The 15633-nt window shown below is 41.6% G+C and overlaps 1 protein-coding gene across 1 annotated transcript; it reads left to right on the top strand.

Annotated features, from left to right (window-relative positions):
- The first annotated feature begins 6544 nt into the window (after positions 1-6544).
- Positions 6545-15412, top strand: GPR65 (G protein-coupled receptor 65). The gene is made up of 2 exons (XM_039333473.1): positions 6545-6719; positions 12484-15412. Exon 2 carries the CDS (start codon positions 12621-12623, stop codon positions 13665-13667), a length of 1047 nt encoding a protein of 348 aa, XP_039189407.1. The 5' UTR covers positions 6545-6719; positions 12484-12620; the 3' UTR covers positions 13668-15412.
- Positions 15413-15633: the final 221 nt, after the last annotated feature.

Genomic DNA, 15633 nt, shown 5'->3' with positions numbered 1-15633 from the left:
TTCTCAGTGCTCCTATCGTTACCTGGCTTTTGTTTAGCCATCAATGTTATGTAATCATCTAAGTATTTAGGAGACTTCTTTGCTCTCTGTGACCTTCTCAGCTCTGGGTTACTAGCATGAGTTCCCTGACTGGAGGGAGATGTGAGCCTGTTCTCCTTATTTTGCCTTGGTGCCTTCCCAGGACTGTGCCCCGCTGCCTGGCCTGCTTGCTCGCCCACCGGGCTCGTCAGGCCAGGGCTTCTGTCACTTTGTGACCTGGTTGACCTGCCTAACTGTAGACCCTCGGGCCCCTTGAAGTGATAGCCACTGCTGGGCGTCTCTGTTGAACCTCCTAGGTCCATCCAAGACCTGTCAGGAGGCTGTCCATTCCCTGAACCCCGTTCTGTGTCCGGGCTTGTGCGGGTTTCTGTACTTTCCCAAAACTCAGTTACTCCCTGATTTGGGCTAGAGGTGTTGTAGTCGGGACTTGGTTCCTCGACCACCTCCCTGTATGTTTGACCCCCTGTAGGATTTGGGGTAAGGTCAGGCCAACCTTGGGAATTGTGTGCCAGGCTCTCTTGCGGGGAATGATTTGTTGGGATGCCCCCAGGTATCCTCCGTGACTGGAGTGCTGTGTGATGTGTGTGGAAAGTGAGTATGCCCCTGGGGTGACTCCCTGGCTGGAGTAGGCGTGGATGCCTGGTAATTAGGTAGGCTCGTAGAATTCTTGTTCGGAGCTCTCGCGGAACCCTGGGATGGGCCGTTTGTAGCTCCATCAGTGGAGATGGGCAGCAGCTCGTGCCCTTCCCTTTGCTCCAAAGGGTCCCCCTCCCTCCCTGGAAAAGACCCAGGAGTCTCATCTGAAAAGTCCCGCCAAGGGCGGAGTTGGTCGATGTGCCGACGCAGGACACGACCGTTGTCCAGGGCTACCTCGTAGGAGAGAGGACCTGTGACCCTGGAAATAGAAGCGGGGACCCATGTATGACCAGGCCCGTCATTGCGAGCCCAAACCGGGGCACCCACAAGTAGTTGTCTAGGTGCCCTAGGATGTGAGGTAGATGAAGGCAGTCTGTCCGGATGCAACCGGTCAAGTTTAGTAGTAAGTTGACGCCCCCAACGAAGTTCAGCTGGGCTTTTCCCTGTAGAAGTGGACGGTGTGGTGCGATAAGAAAGGAGAAAGTCAGCCAACCTGTGATGCCAGTCCCCGTAGGTGAGTCTTTTCAATGCGTCCTTTGTGATGCGCACCATACGTTCAGCCATACCGTTGGTGGACGGGAGGAAGGGTGCAGACGTGGCATGACGAATCATGTTTGCCTGTAAGAAAGCTTGGAATTCGGAGGAAGTGAATTGAGGGCCAGTGTCGGACACAATGACATCTGGCAGCCCGTGTGCAGCAAAAATCCCCCTCAGTACCTGAATAGTCTTTGCAGTGGTGGTGGATGAGACAGGTACAACCTCAAGCCATTTCGAATGGCTGTCAACAAGGACCAAGAAGAACTGGCCTTGAAAGGGTCCAGCGTAGTCAATGTGCACCCTAGACCATGGGGACTGTGTTTCCTCCCATCTATGCACGGGAGCTTGGGGCATCTCTGGGCGAGATCGTTGGCACAGGTGGCATGCATGCACCTTAGCCTCAATATCTTTATCTAAACCAGGTCACCACAAGTGGCTGCGCGCAAGGGCCTTCATACGAACAATGCCAGGATGACCCTCGTGAAGTGATTCTAAGACCCTAGTCCTCATTGAGGTGGGAATGACAACTCTTTTTCCCCAAAGCAGACAACCCTGAGAAAGGGACAGCTCGTTCCTTTTGGACCAGAAACTCTGAAACTCAGGACTAGGGCAGTGCTCAGGCCAACCGGACAAAACCCAGGAACGGACACGTGAAAGTGTGTGATATGTACCTGATTCAGCGGCAACATCCCTGGCACTAAGAGGGAGCTCGGGCAAGGCTTGGATTGATAGAATGTTGACAGCTGGCGCAGGGTCAGCTTCTACTACTGGCAGAGGCAATCTACTGAGGCCATCAGCATGTCCCATTTCTTTTCCAGGCTTGTGGAGTAAAGAAAAATCATATGCAGACAAAAAAATAGACCACCTAAGCATTCTAGGGGAAATGATTTGGGGAGTCTGCTTACATGTGGTAAACAGTCCCAGCAGAGGCTTATGGTCAGTGAAGACGTGAAATGCCTGCCATATAGAAAGTCATGGAATTTTTTAATTCCAGCAACAACAGCCAGAGCCTCCCTGTCTATCTGAGCGTAGTTGCGCTCAGCAGAAGACAATGTTCTGGAGTAATATGCAACAGGAACCTGAGTTCCATCGGACCTGAGGTGGCTCAGGACAGCTCCAACCCCGTAAGGGGACGCATCACAAGCGATGCACACAGGAAGAGACTCGTTGAAATGTGCAAGTACACTGTTAGAAGTGAGCAAAGCCTTGACTTTGTTAAAACAACCCTCATGCGTTTATGACCACTGCTACACTGCTTGCTTGTCTAGTAGCCTGTGAAGAGGCTCAGCTACACTAGCTTTTTGTGGAAGAAAAGAATTGTAGAAATTCAGGAGGCCCAGGAAGGCCTGAAGTTCGGCCTTGGACTTTGGCCTAGGTGCTTCTAAAATAGCAGTCAGTTGGATTCAGCAGGGTGAATCCCAGCAGCATCAATTTTGAACCCCAGAAATTCAGTAGAAGGCACCCCAATCATGCATTTGTCTTTTTTGAGCTTGAGGCCTGATTTCCTGAATCTTAACAGAACAGCTCTTAGCCTTTCAGCTAGAATGTGTGTGGAGTCTCCTGCAATTAAGACATCATCCAAGTAGGGGCAAACCCCCGGTATGCCCCGCAGTGTGTTTTCCATTACGCTTTGGAAAATCCCAGGAGTGACATTCACTCCAAACTGCAGCCTTTTTACCTTAAAGGCTCCCCTGTGGGTCACAATAGTCTGAGCTATAGCAGCATCATCATCAACAGGCAGCTGTTGATACGCTTGAGCTAGGTCAAGCTTTGCAAAAACGCGCCCCCCCTTGAGGGAGGCAAGAATATGACTGACCACAGGAACAGGATAGGCATGTTGCTGCAATGCCTTATTCAGAGTGCATTTGTAGTCAGCACAAATGCGAATGTCCCCATTTGCCTTTAGAGGCGTGACAATGGGGGTCTCCCAAGGGCTGGAATCAACAGGTTCTAGGAGTCCCTGTTGGATCAGTTTGTCTAACTCAGTGTCAATTTTACTCTTTAAAGCAAAAGGGACCCTTCTTGCTTTAATTCTAATGGGAGTGACAGTGGGGTCTAGCTTTAAGGACACAGGGGGTCCTTTGAATGTGCCCAGCTGGGGGCTGAAAACATCTGCAAATTCTTTGCAGACTTCCTGTAGGTCGAGTGTTTGTAAACTGTTGAGTCCTGTGACGTGTATCCCCAGGGCCTCAAACCAATCGAGTCCTATGAGACTCTTTCGTTCACCCCCTACTACTAATAAGTCTAGTGGACCTTCAAAACTCTTGTATTGCACGTTAAGGGTGGCCTCCCCCTTAACACACACTCTTGAATTTTGAAAATCTGTTAACACAATGTCAGAAGGCCTTAACTTGGCCTGAGTTCCACTACCGGAACAAATCTTCCGAAATGTATGCAAGGAGATAATTGAAAAGGCAGACCCTGTGTCTAGTTCCATAGATAATGGAACCCCTTGTAGCTTCACCTTGAGTGACAGCTTTTTCTTAATGGGCTTATGTGTGCCTGTCCTAAGGATGCTTCTTCGCGAAGCGCAAAACCCTACCCTATTCTGGCTGGGGAATCTGGTACCTTTCAGGCGCAGTTCTTCCTGAGGTTGTACCTTTCGTCGGCCCAGACACACAGCTGCAATGTGTCCTTGTTTGCCGCATGCCCGGCAGGTAGCGGAGCGGAACTTGCAGTCGGTTCTCCTGTGGCGACCTCCACAGCCGATGCACTTGAGCGGAGCTGGAGAGCTTCCCTTCTGTTTTTCTTCCTTCGTGGGGTGGAGACGGTCGACTTTCTCGTCCGGATCCTCCTCGGAGTTTCTTTGGATGTCTTCCTGGTGCACGGATGCAACCTCTGGACTGTTTCTGATCGGCCGCATGTTCTTGACAGCGCCGCCTGCTGCTTCTTCTGCGGTGACTTCCCTTAAGCCATCTTGGTAGGACAATTCTTCTTTAGTGAAAAGTCTCTGTTGTAGATCTCGATGCCTTAACCCGCACACGAATCGGTCCCTCAGTCGTTCTTCGAGGTCTTTGAACTCGCAGTGCTTGGCGGCCTTCCGTAATGCGGCGATGAATTCTTTGGCCGACTCACCGGGCCGTTGATCCCTGTGTTCGAAGGTGTGGCGCCATGCAATGACGGACATCTGGGGTGGAAGTGCTCCTTCAGTAGCTTCTTCAGATCTGCGTAGCTTACAGACTCTACTGGAACAGGTGCTGCAAGGATTTCTGCGATGTCGAAGGCGTCTTGGCCGCAAACACAAAGCAGGGTGGCAGCCTTCAAGCTCTCTTCCCTCACTTGGTTTGCCTTGAAGTAGTTCTCCACCCTGGCTACGCATGACTCCCACCGCTCTGGATGTGAGACGTCGAATTCCGAAAGCCTTCCGATTTTTGCCATCTTCAGGAGAAGGGTCTATCAGCCAGCCTACCCCCGAATGCGCACTGGATTGGCGGTAGCTGCCCGAGTCGACGCCGTTCCGCCGCTCAGGACTCACTTGGGTAAGCTTACACTTCTTCCTTTCCAGGCGGTGTAAGGCGATCCCACCTTCATCGCCAGTGTTGAGTCCGTGGCGGGAAGCAGACACGAGAAGCAGTTGAAGTTCTCAGTTTTCTTTATTCTGCGTTCAGCTTACAAGTAGATGGCTTCTGCAGCTTCCAAAACCTCCCAACTTCTTATATAGACATTTCCCGGGTAAATGCGATACTTTTCCCGCGCCAGCACCCGCGCATGCGCACGGCGCTGGCGATAGCCTGTCTGGTCCCGGGCAGCTTTGCACCTGCCCGGGACTGCCTGCAAACGCCCGAGCCGTTTGCAAGGCTCGGGACATAACACCTTGGCTATTTTGTTATATTGTTTTTACTCTGTTTTTAAGAATTATTTGCCACCCAGAATTATGTATTTGAAATTGGCAGCCATATAAATTCTACAAATAGATATATACATATGGTGGGATTGGTATGCCTGTCCTCTGAATGAGCAATTTTTAAAATAGCAATAGCACTTAGATTTATATACCGCTTCACAGTGCTTTACAGCCCTCTCTAAGCAGTTTATAGAGTCAGCATATTTCCACCCACAATCTGGGTCCTCATTTTACTGACCTGAAAAGGATTGAAGGCTGAATCAACTTGAGCCAGTGAGAATCAAACTGCTGGCAATTGGCAGACTTAGCCTGCAATACTGTATTCTAACTATTACACCACAATGATGTTATGTTGGAATTTGGGTGCATATAATTGTTTATACTTGGCTTTAATTTTTGCATGTTATGTATTTGTTTTGATCCGGGGAGTGTTCTGCCATCCAGCATCTAGATAACTGAAGAAACCCATAAACTCTGTAAATAAAATAATCAGTACTAATATCCTCTCCACTGGTTTGTAAGAGCTGAGAACATAAAAAGCTGGAAGAATTTTTTAAATATAATTATTAGGAAAAGCCTACAAAATGTTGAATGACTTGAGAAAATGAGGGGTTGAATGGAATATAATAAATAGAAATGTTCCAGACAACAGCTTATTTCATTGTAGACTTGACCTTATAATAGTTCTAAGAAGAGTCTGATTTTTAAAAAATCTTTTTTCCCCAGATAATAAACCTTGATGTTTTGCATTGTTTAAAAGAAGTGTAGCTTCTTCTTTTTCTTTCTGTGAATTGGGTGGAATTGTGCAAATTTTTTTGAGGCAGAACTGAGCTGTTTCCACATTAGTCGTACACTATGGTAACATAATAGTATTCTCATTTCTTAAAATGCCCACAGACTTACTTACAAATGGCTAGGACCATTAACAATGAGCAAGCACATCTATGCATGTGTTGAATTGCAGTCAAATAAGTCATTGTGCCAGATAAGAGCCTATTTGAGAAATACATACATTAAAAGATATCAGGCCGAATTTGATACTAAACCAAGTTTGAACGGCAACAATGCAAATTTTTGGATAATTTGGGGGAAGGTGGGGAACAAACTTTTAAAACTTTTTTAAAATCCTGGAGTGAATAATCTGCTGTGCATCAGAGCATTTGACAAGCTTTCTTTACCTTGGCAAATATGTAAGGCTTTCATGTTTTAGTATTGCACAGGAAGATCCCTCTGGGTTAGAGGATGTAGATAAAGATAGATAAAATTATACATTAATTTTGATAAAACTCTATATTGTGCTACAGTATGTATTGGTGCTTTATTTTTAATATGTGAGTAAAAAAATTGGATGAGAATAACTCTACAGAATAAAATAACAAATACGAGACCTCCTAAGCAAAACTGGAATTTTTTTTCAAGAATGTTGGGGTGGGGGCAGGGGTAGGAGAGCTAAACGTCTCCTCCCTGGACGGCTTCTCCTTTTTTTTTCTGCCCACAACAGTTTCCTGTTGTCTGTGAGAATCAAATTTAATCAGACACTTCAAACATGCAAAGAAGCAGAACCACATTTCTCAAATTGTACCTTTCAGCATGGTTTCCTGAAAAATTGGAACAAGAATCTGCATAAAAAGTAAGAGATACAATAGTCAATTTTAGTTCAAAGGTAAGGAAAATTATTCCCTCTTGACCATTATAATATCAATTATTATTACTGCCGTAACTGGAACTGTGACTTTTAAATATAATTATATTAGTCATACTTTACTGATGATTTGGAAACCACATCAGAGTTTTGCATTGTTAAGAGATCTTGCTACCAGCTATAAAATAATATATTGTAACATAAGGGACTGAGTGAGCTTTTTCTTTTCTTTTCTCTTTCTTTCTTTCTTTCTTTCTTTCTTTCTTTCTTTCTTTCTTTCTTTCTTTCTTTCTTTCTTTCTTTCTTTCTTTCTTTTTGGAGCCAGGAGTCAAGCAGGCAGATTTTCTTTCATCAATCTCTCTAAAGCAAGGGTGAGAAAATTTTCATAGTCCCAGGTCTGAGACTATAATTAGTGGGCCATGACCCATGTAGTTGTGGTCATCGGCTTGGAGGCAGTTCTTCAATAGTTTAGTTTGGTTTGTTTTAAATGATAAGCCTGTTACACCTGTTGTAAAGCTGCATGCGAGTTTCCACATGTCTCCCACTAGACAAGAGTAGGAAATGGAAGAAGTACCAAGCCAAATTTGGATGCTCTAGAAGAAATCTAGAAATCAGGATCTACCCTGATTGGATATCAGGAAATCTTAGGGCTGTAGGCATTGGAAAAGAACCCAGAGGAAAACAGTAGCAAGCCATTTCAAAGCTCTTAAGAGATTTGACTTTCCTTGTTAAAATTAAAAATGGCCCCAAATCACTCAATGATTTGCAGCTCTCATTTCTGGGATCATTCCTGAGTTCTCATATAAGACCACTGAGAATTTGACAAATGATAATATCAACTTATACAGAATTGCTAGAATCTCAAAATCTTAGCCATTTTTATTTAAAAATATGTGTACCTAATGCATGCAATGTATATATTTAGTTTCATTTACTTTCAAATAGCACATAAAACACCATAGATATTCTGGTTTAGATTAATGACATAGTTGTTTAAGATTCCAGTCAGAAATATTTCTTAAGTCTCTTTGTAGATGTCCTGGAATCATCATCATGCTAACCTTGTATTTTGATAATGATTTGCAGTTCAGAAAATCAGTACCACCGAATTGGAAGAAACCTTAGAGCTAAGGAGGTTTCATCATTTTGGTCTCCTCCTAATTAGGAATTGGGGACTTATGGAAGTCACTCACCCTGCCCAGTGCTCAGAATCTGCCAAAGTATTTCAATCTACTATTTGAAAACCTCCACTGAAGAGGAACCACATTTTCACAGAACTGATTGACAGCTGTAACCATAAGGAAATTCTTTATGTTATATAACCTGAATCTACTTGGTTGTAGTTTCAACTATCTAATTCAAAAGCTGGCATAATATTCCAAGGCAGAATAGAATGGACTGATTACTTACTATGATCTGCACTGAATGTTGTTGGTAATATACAGTGGTGGGATTCAAATACCTGAACAACCGGTTTTCTGCATAGTTGCCACTTCCAGAAGTCCATTCTGAGCCAGGGAGTCCTCCCAGGCCCAGAACGGGCCACTGGAAGTGCGTGGACGTCACTTCCAGAAGTTCGTTCTGAGCCAGAGAAGCTTCCCAGGCCCAGAACGGACCGCCGGAAGTGCATGGACGCCACTTCTAGTGGGCCATTCTGGGCCTGGGAGGCCTCCCTGGCTCAAAACAGACTTCCAGAAGTGGTGTCCATGCACTTCCTGAGGTCCGTTCTGAGTCTTGTGAAAAAGGGCTAGGGCATCAGCCGGTTCACCAAAGTCAACAAAAAATTAGCTACCAGTTCTACCAAACTGATGTGAACTAGCTGAATCCCACCACTGGTAATATACCATATATACTATATTCTTGGGTCCATATATACTATATTTTTCGCTCATGTTCAACTTGTGTCTTACTAAAATGCTCAGATCCTTTCCATAATCTAAACTATAAGCCATATTTTAAACCTATTATCTCATCATCTTACACCTATGCCACTCTCCCAAGATCATTCCCCCATTCCATTAAGATTATGCCAATATCATATTTATTGCAATCTGAAATGAAAATAAACCATTCTTAGCCTAAAACAGATATAATTGTTCCTTATTAAAAAAACACATCACAAAATAGAACATTATTGTAGTTATTGTCATAGTAATGCCTATTTAGTAGGCCTATAAAGGTTTTGCGAAAGCTAGTTTGGTGTGGTGGTTAATGCATAAAAGTGGAAACCAGGAGACTGCGAGTTCTAGTCTCACCTTGGGCATAAAGCCAGCTGGATGACCTTGGGCCAGTCTCTTTCTCTCAGCTCTAGGAAGGAGGCAATGGCAAACCACTTCTGAAAAATCTTACCAAGAAAACTGCAGGAACTTGTCCAGGCAGTCTACAAGAATCAGACATGACTGAATGGAAAAAAAATGTTGCATATGGCTGATACTTCTACCTCCTCATACTTTATGAGTCTATTCCCATACCATTCCCATCACATACATATTCCTGGTTTTTACTTCCATGTTTTTTTCTCTTTTTGTTTAAATTATTTATTTCAATAAGCATATTCATTCTTTTGTTATGATATTAAGAAACAGAAAATGTCTAATACTAGGGAAATAGTCTGAAAAATTCCCTCTAGCGATATATCTCAATCATAGCCAGAATTTTTCAAGCTCTCAAGGGCTCTTGGTCTGTCAAATAAGCAAAAAGAGTGATGTCAGAGGCTGGAATATGTTTTGGTCCTGCATTTTGCAGCCTTGTGTGGACTATAGAATTACTTAAATGCAAGCAGATTCTTTTTTAGGTTCATAGATATACAGCTAGTCCTCACTTAACTGCCATTGTTCAGCAACCGTTCAAAATTACAGTGGTGCTGAACAAAGGGACTTACAACTTGTGCTGAAGTTCTGGCCATAGCAGTACCACCATGGTCACCTAATTGTGATATGGTTGCTTGGCAACCCATTCACAAACACAACTGGTTGCCAAGTAGCCCGTGATCATGTGATTGCTATTTGCAATTTTCCTGCTGGCTTCCCCAGAAAGCCAATGGGAAAGCTAGCACTCAAGGCTGAAAGTTGTTGGCACCTGCTAAGGGGACTCCCTGTGGTTTCTGGGGACTGGCTGAAAAAGGTCTGTCCCAAAATTGAAGCAGGATTTTGGCACAGAGCATTTAAAACACCACCACCCCAAGCCAGAGGGATACTTCTTGTCTCTGGGGTCTGGATCCAAACACTCTGTATTGTAAACACTCATGCCTCATGCTGAAAACACTCTGTGTCAAAATCCTGCTCAGATTTTTGGATGGACCTTTCAAACCAGCCTCTTTGAGAGCAAAAGGGTTGCCTGCCGGAGGGATTCAGCTCCACACAGGGCTGAGTCCCTCTGGCAGGCAGCTCTTTGGCGCCATTCATTTAGCGACCTAGGAGATCACTTAACAATCTCAACCAGGATGACATTAAATGACATCTTCATAACAACTGCTTTGGTCACTGACTGAAGATTCAGATCTTAATCATGGTTGTAAGTGAAGAAGTATCTGTATCAAGTGATATACAATAATTTTCTAAGGATTGCTAAAATGAGGAAACAAGAAAGCCAGTCCATAAACACAACTAAGTCAGCCAGGCAAGTACTGAAGCTGCTATGTAAACACTTCATAAGACATTGTGTAAGGTATGTTGCTTTCCAAGTGTTGCAATTCAAGATGTGACTGACAGGCTACCAAGACTCTTCAGTTCTACGTACTGGTTGGTTGGGTTGCCACAGATATAGTGAATTTAAATTTCAGCAAAGCTTTTGAAAAAGTTTTTCATGGAATCCTTAATAGCAAAATCATAACCATATGGATTTGACAACTCAGCTATTAGATGGATTCACAATTGGCTCAAGGATCGTACTAAAAAGAGATCAAATCTACCTGGAGAGGCATCTCAAGCAAGGTGCTATAGGGCTCTGTCTTGGGTACAGTGTGGCTCAATGTTTTTGTAAATGATATGGATTTGAGGGAATGCCTATCAATTTTGCTGATGATACAAAGTTAGGAGGATTAGTTAATAATTGGCAGGACAGTGGGGAAAACAATGAGCAGAAACAACTATAATGAAATATAATGTCAAAATATAAAATCATGCATCTAGGTAAGAACAAAAAAACATACAGAATGAAGAAAATCTTCTCAAAGGTTGTGCAAGTAAGAAGATTTGGTTGCATTAATAGATCACAAATACAACATGTCTCTACAGTGTAATGCAGTTGTGAAGACAGCAACACCTTGAAGAAGATCAAGAGTGTCACACAATTCAGATTGTGGAAAGTACTTATCCTACTCTACCCTGCCTTAGTCAGATCTCACTTGGAGTGTTGTGTTCTTTTCTGCAAACCCCTGTTTTAAAAAGGACATTGATAATCTGGAGTAAATCCAGAGAAGGCCTGCCATGATGGTGAAAGGACTGGAAATCTACAAAGAGCAGTTAAAAGACTAGGTATGTTTAGATTGCAGAAAAGAAGGCTTTGAGGAGACTTGATGGCTGTCTTCAAACACTTGAAGGGCTGTCACAATGTAGAGGGTTTGGGCTTATTCTCACTTCTTCTAGATAAGTTCCACTACATTCTTTCCCAAAAGATAAGACTAGAATTAATGGGATGAAGTGTCAAGGATGTAGGTACAGATTAGACATTAGGAAGTCAGTCAGAACTTTCAAACAGTGGAACAGTTTAACACATAGAATTGCTTCTTCCCCTTTACTGGATGTTTTGAAACAAAGGCTGAATAGTCATCTATCAGGGATGGTATAGTGAATCCTGCCTTAGGTGGGGGATGGGTTGCACATGAGGACCTCTTATGTCACTTCCAATTTAACAGTTTGATGATTTGTAAGTAGGGGAAGAAACAGAAAAGTAAGCTATGCTTATATTAAGTTTAGCCTATTTACTAGGCTAAAAATTATTAGAAGCCAAATTGTAGTTCTCCATAATAGCACTGTTAATACTTCAAGGTTGCTTCCAGATGATATTAATTGATGCCACTCTAGCAAAGCCATCTTTTTTCAAGTTTCAACAAATTCACAATATTCAGTTGTTTGGAAATGAACATTTTTCTCCAGCTTGTACATTTCTTTCATAATATGCCAATTCTGGAGTGACAAATGTTTAAACATTAATGTATACAAACTCTGCACATCTTCATTCCTGGCCCTTCTGAATGCTTTCTTTTAATTCCTATATATGAAATGCAGCAACCATTAGTAAAATTATTGTATCCCTTAAGTTGAAAAAGAACATTTAGGCCATCAAGTCCAGACCATTGCTTAGTGCAGAAGCCAAAATTAAAGCAATAGCATCTTTATTTATATGCAAATAGTGGAGACAAACAGTTATTCTTCCACCACGATACACTTTAGCTCAAGGAAGAGGAACTTGCAGTCTGTAGGACTATTTTGCCTGTATGTCTTCTCCCATTTGGCTCAATGCAGCTAAGTAGCTTTTCATTGCTGTGTGATTCCTTTTACATGTGGTTCTGAGTACTGCCAAAGAATAACAAAGTATATAATACTATTTTTTTCTTTTCGGTGTTTTTTCTTGCCTTTTATGTACCAATCCTTTATTTAGTTCTATAGCCAATCCAGCTTTTCTTCTCTTAATACATTTTTTAAAAAGGAAAGAAATGGATTTGAAGTCATCTGCCAGGTTGGGAAGGAGGGGAGGATATATTATTTCATTACTTTAAAAAATGCTTTGAAATTTTCTCAAAGTAGCTCAATAGCCTATTGAAACTTTTCTTTTTATTTTGCAGCCTAAATGATGGAATTTTTAACTGAACAGTTATAATCCAAAGAACAGGAATCTCATTGTCTCTCCACCTATGAAAGCCATGAAAAATACATAAACTTCTGTGCTTTTCCTTCCCAGTTGAGCCAGCCAGTATTAATAATGAATTTTACTAATTGCAGTATTTATGACAAACTAGATAAAAGTTTGTTTCCGTGTCTCTATGGTATTCTGATGATTATCAGCATTCCTGCTAATCTACTATCACTTTACATTTCCTGCTGTCAAATCCAGAAAAAAAGTGAGCTGGGCATCTATCTCTTCTGTTTATCGTTAGCTGACCTATTATATACTATGACACTACCATTATGGATTTATTATGCTCAGAATGGGGATGACTGGAAATTCTCCCTACAGCTTTGCAAATTATCTGCTTTTCTCCGATATGTAAATTATTACACCAGCTCAGGATTTCTTACCTGCATCTCCATGGATAGGTACTTAGCCATAGTTCATCCTTTGAGGTTCCACTCTTTGCGAACAAGAAGATTTGCCCTGCTGATGTCCTTTTTAGTTTGGGTTTTTGAAATAATGTCAAACGTTCAGATTTTATTTAACACTGAATTCTATTATAAAGTTGCAAATGAAAGCACTCATACTTTATGCTATGACACATATCCTCTACAACAATGGCAAGCTTACTTCAACTATTACCGCATCTGTGTGGGGTATGCATTCCCATTAGCTGTCATGATCTTCTGCTACGTCAAAATATATCAGGCTGTGAAGCACAATCAAGCAACTCAAGGCTGTGACAAGAAGAAAATCAATCATTTGTTACTAAGCATCATCATAACCTTTTTTCTTTGCTTTACTCCATATCATATTGTCCTGCTTCTGCGCAGTATCTTGGAGTCGCCTGACTGCTCTTATGTTAATTATCTGTTTGTACCTTATAGAATTACAACAGCCTTGACAAGCTTAAATTGTATAGCCGACCCAATTCTTTACTGTTTTGTGAATGAAACTGGAAGAGCAGATATCTGGAACATATTCAAATGTGGTTTTTTCGTCAGCCAGACAGAAGCACAGCAATCCAGTGTTTCACAAAACAGAACCAAAAGGTTTCAGAATCTGCAGCATTCATATAATCTAAGAGTAAGTAGCTTGCATCTTCCAAGTATTGCTGAACTACACTGGGAGATATAATTCATCAACCTATGGAGTGTTGAGGGGTTTCTGTTTTCAATATATCTTTAATGCTTCATTCTGGCAAAATAAAATGCAAGGAAAGTTTTATTTGTCCTGGCATCAACCAAGAGCCAGATCCATCTTCAAATCACAAACAGGAACTACTTATGAGGATTTGCAGTTTTTCTATTTCTCTCTCAGGAAGACGGAATCTGAATCAGAAGAAAGCCCCATTCTATCACTCTTTGCTGCTTTCATTAAAAACCGTTGCATAAATTGTAAACTGAAGCTATATGTTTGGGATGGACTTACGGTTTGTGTTTACTATGCTATGAAACTAAAGTATTTGGCTCTTAAAAATGCTTATATATTGTGCTATATCATTGTATAAAAAATTATGAAATTAAATTGAAAGATATTACTATTCAACTATTTTGAGGCATAATCGGCTTTTCCAATTAGGGGACCTCCAGACATTCTGGACTTCAATTTTGTGTATGCTTTGAAATTAAACTCTCTTCATTTCAATATTTGAATATTCTTTAAAAGAATGCTTTGTCAGGTATGTAAATTTCAATATGTAAAATGGCAATAAGCCATACATCCCTCTCTTAAGACATGCTAGTAATTTCACTGAAGGATCAGTTCCTAAATTCTAGCTTTTTGAAAAGCCTTTATATATACATTGCAGAAAAACAATGCTGTACCTAAGGAGACTAATTCTATAATGCTATCATGAGAGTTATTTGGAGAAGGGATACACTAATCATTGTATTTTGAGATCTACATGCAAGATCAACAGACAGCTGGGGGGGCAGCTCATAAAAATTGGGAGGGGATAATTGGATTGCAAAAAACTTCCTTTCTCAATGCATTCTCTAACTTAATTTAGATCGTCAAGAGACTATAATTGACATATTAAAAAGGCATCAAGCCTGCAATGCAGTACTGGGGTTAAGAGCTGTTATCACTGGTTATGTGTTTAGCCCATTGCTGATTTCTTGAACAAGCCTCTTCCTTATCCCTGTTACAGCCTGTTCACCTGGATTCACTAAGCATTTCAGTGGGCACACTAGCCTCCATTGCCTTATTTTGTAGGAGTCAACTTGGCAAATAAAGGACATTGGCAATAACAAGGAGAAGTCAATAATCTACTTGTGACTGTAAAAGAATTCCTAAAATAAATTCTCCTGGGAGAATTTGGCGGTTTCCTCCCAGAGGGACCCATGGCAGGATGAATTGGAGCCACAAGATTTGGTTACTAAGTGTTTCTGCTTTTCTCAAAATAAAACTGGGAACTTCCAATTCTTTGACCCTTTAAAAAAGCCCAGCATATTTACAAGAGACTAAATTTACAAGAGACTTTTCAGATTAAATATATGACAACATGCCACATGGTCATTCTAGTAAGCATCAGAGAAAGCTGAGCATCTCTCTGCAAAAAGTTGCATCCTGCACTTTTTAATAATTAATTTTCATATATTTAAATTGAAATGAAATTGGAAGAAATCACTCAACTGTCCATTTCCATTTGCTCCTAAGCAATCTGTCAATATCTGAGGGAAAAAATATGGAATCTGAAAATTGCCAAATTGGGCAGTAGAAAAACCTCTCTGTCTCTGTCTCTTTCTCTCTCATCTATGTATTTTCTGTCTGTCTGTCTGTCTGTCTGCCTCTCTGTATATCTCACTTTTCTGCATGGGGAGGAAACTGTTAAGTTAAGGTGTTATCAAATTATAGAGATATACAATAAATGGTGTTGGTATACACTATATTAAATGGTATTGCCTTTCTTTTTCCTTTTTAATCTTTAATTTATTTGGCTTGGGTTTTTGGCTTTGTATAATACTGCTTATGCCCAAAGGAGGATTTAGAGTAGTTCTACGAAGATATAAGCAGTGTACTGAAAACCCTAAAAAGTAATGATATCACAAAGTCATGGGGGACTTCAGTGCAAAAGTGGGAGAAGGAAGTGATGCTCCTG

This window comes from Crotalus tigris, unplaced genomic scaffold (genome assembly GCF_016545835.1).
Source record: "Crotalus tigris isolate CLP2741 ecotype Arizona unplaced genomic scaffold, ASM1654583v1 scf7180000024506.1728113, whole genome shotgun sequence".
Lineage (NCBI taxonomy): Eukaryota > Metazoa > Chordata > Lepidosauria > Squamata > Viperidae > Crotalus > Crotalus tigris.
The sequence above is the reverse complement of the archived record's forward strand: the minus strand, read 5'-3'. Positions and strand labels throughout refer to the sequence as shown.

Excerpts from the sequence above, each read along its gene's own strand:
- GPR65 (XM_039333473.1), top strand. The coding sequence starts at position 12,621 with ATGAATTTTACTAATTGCAGTATTTATGACAAACTAGATAAAAGTTTG.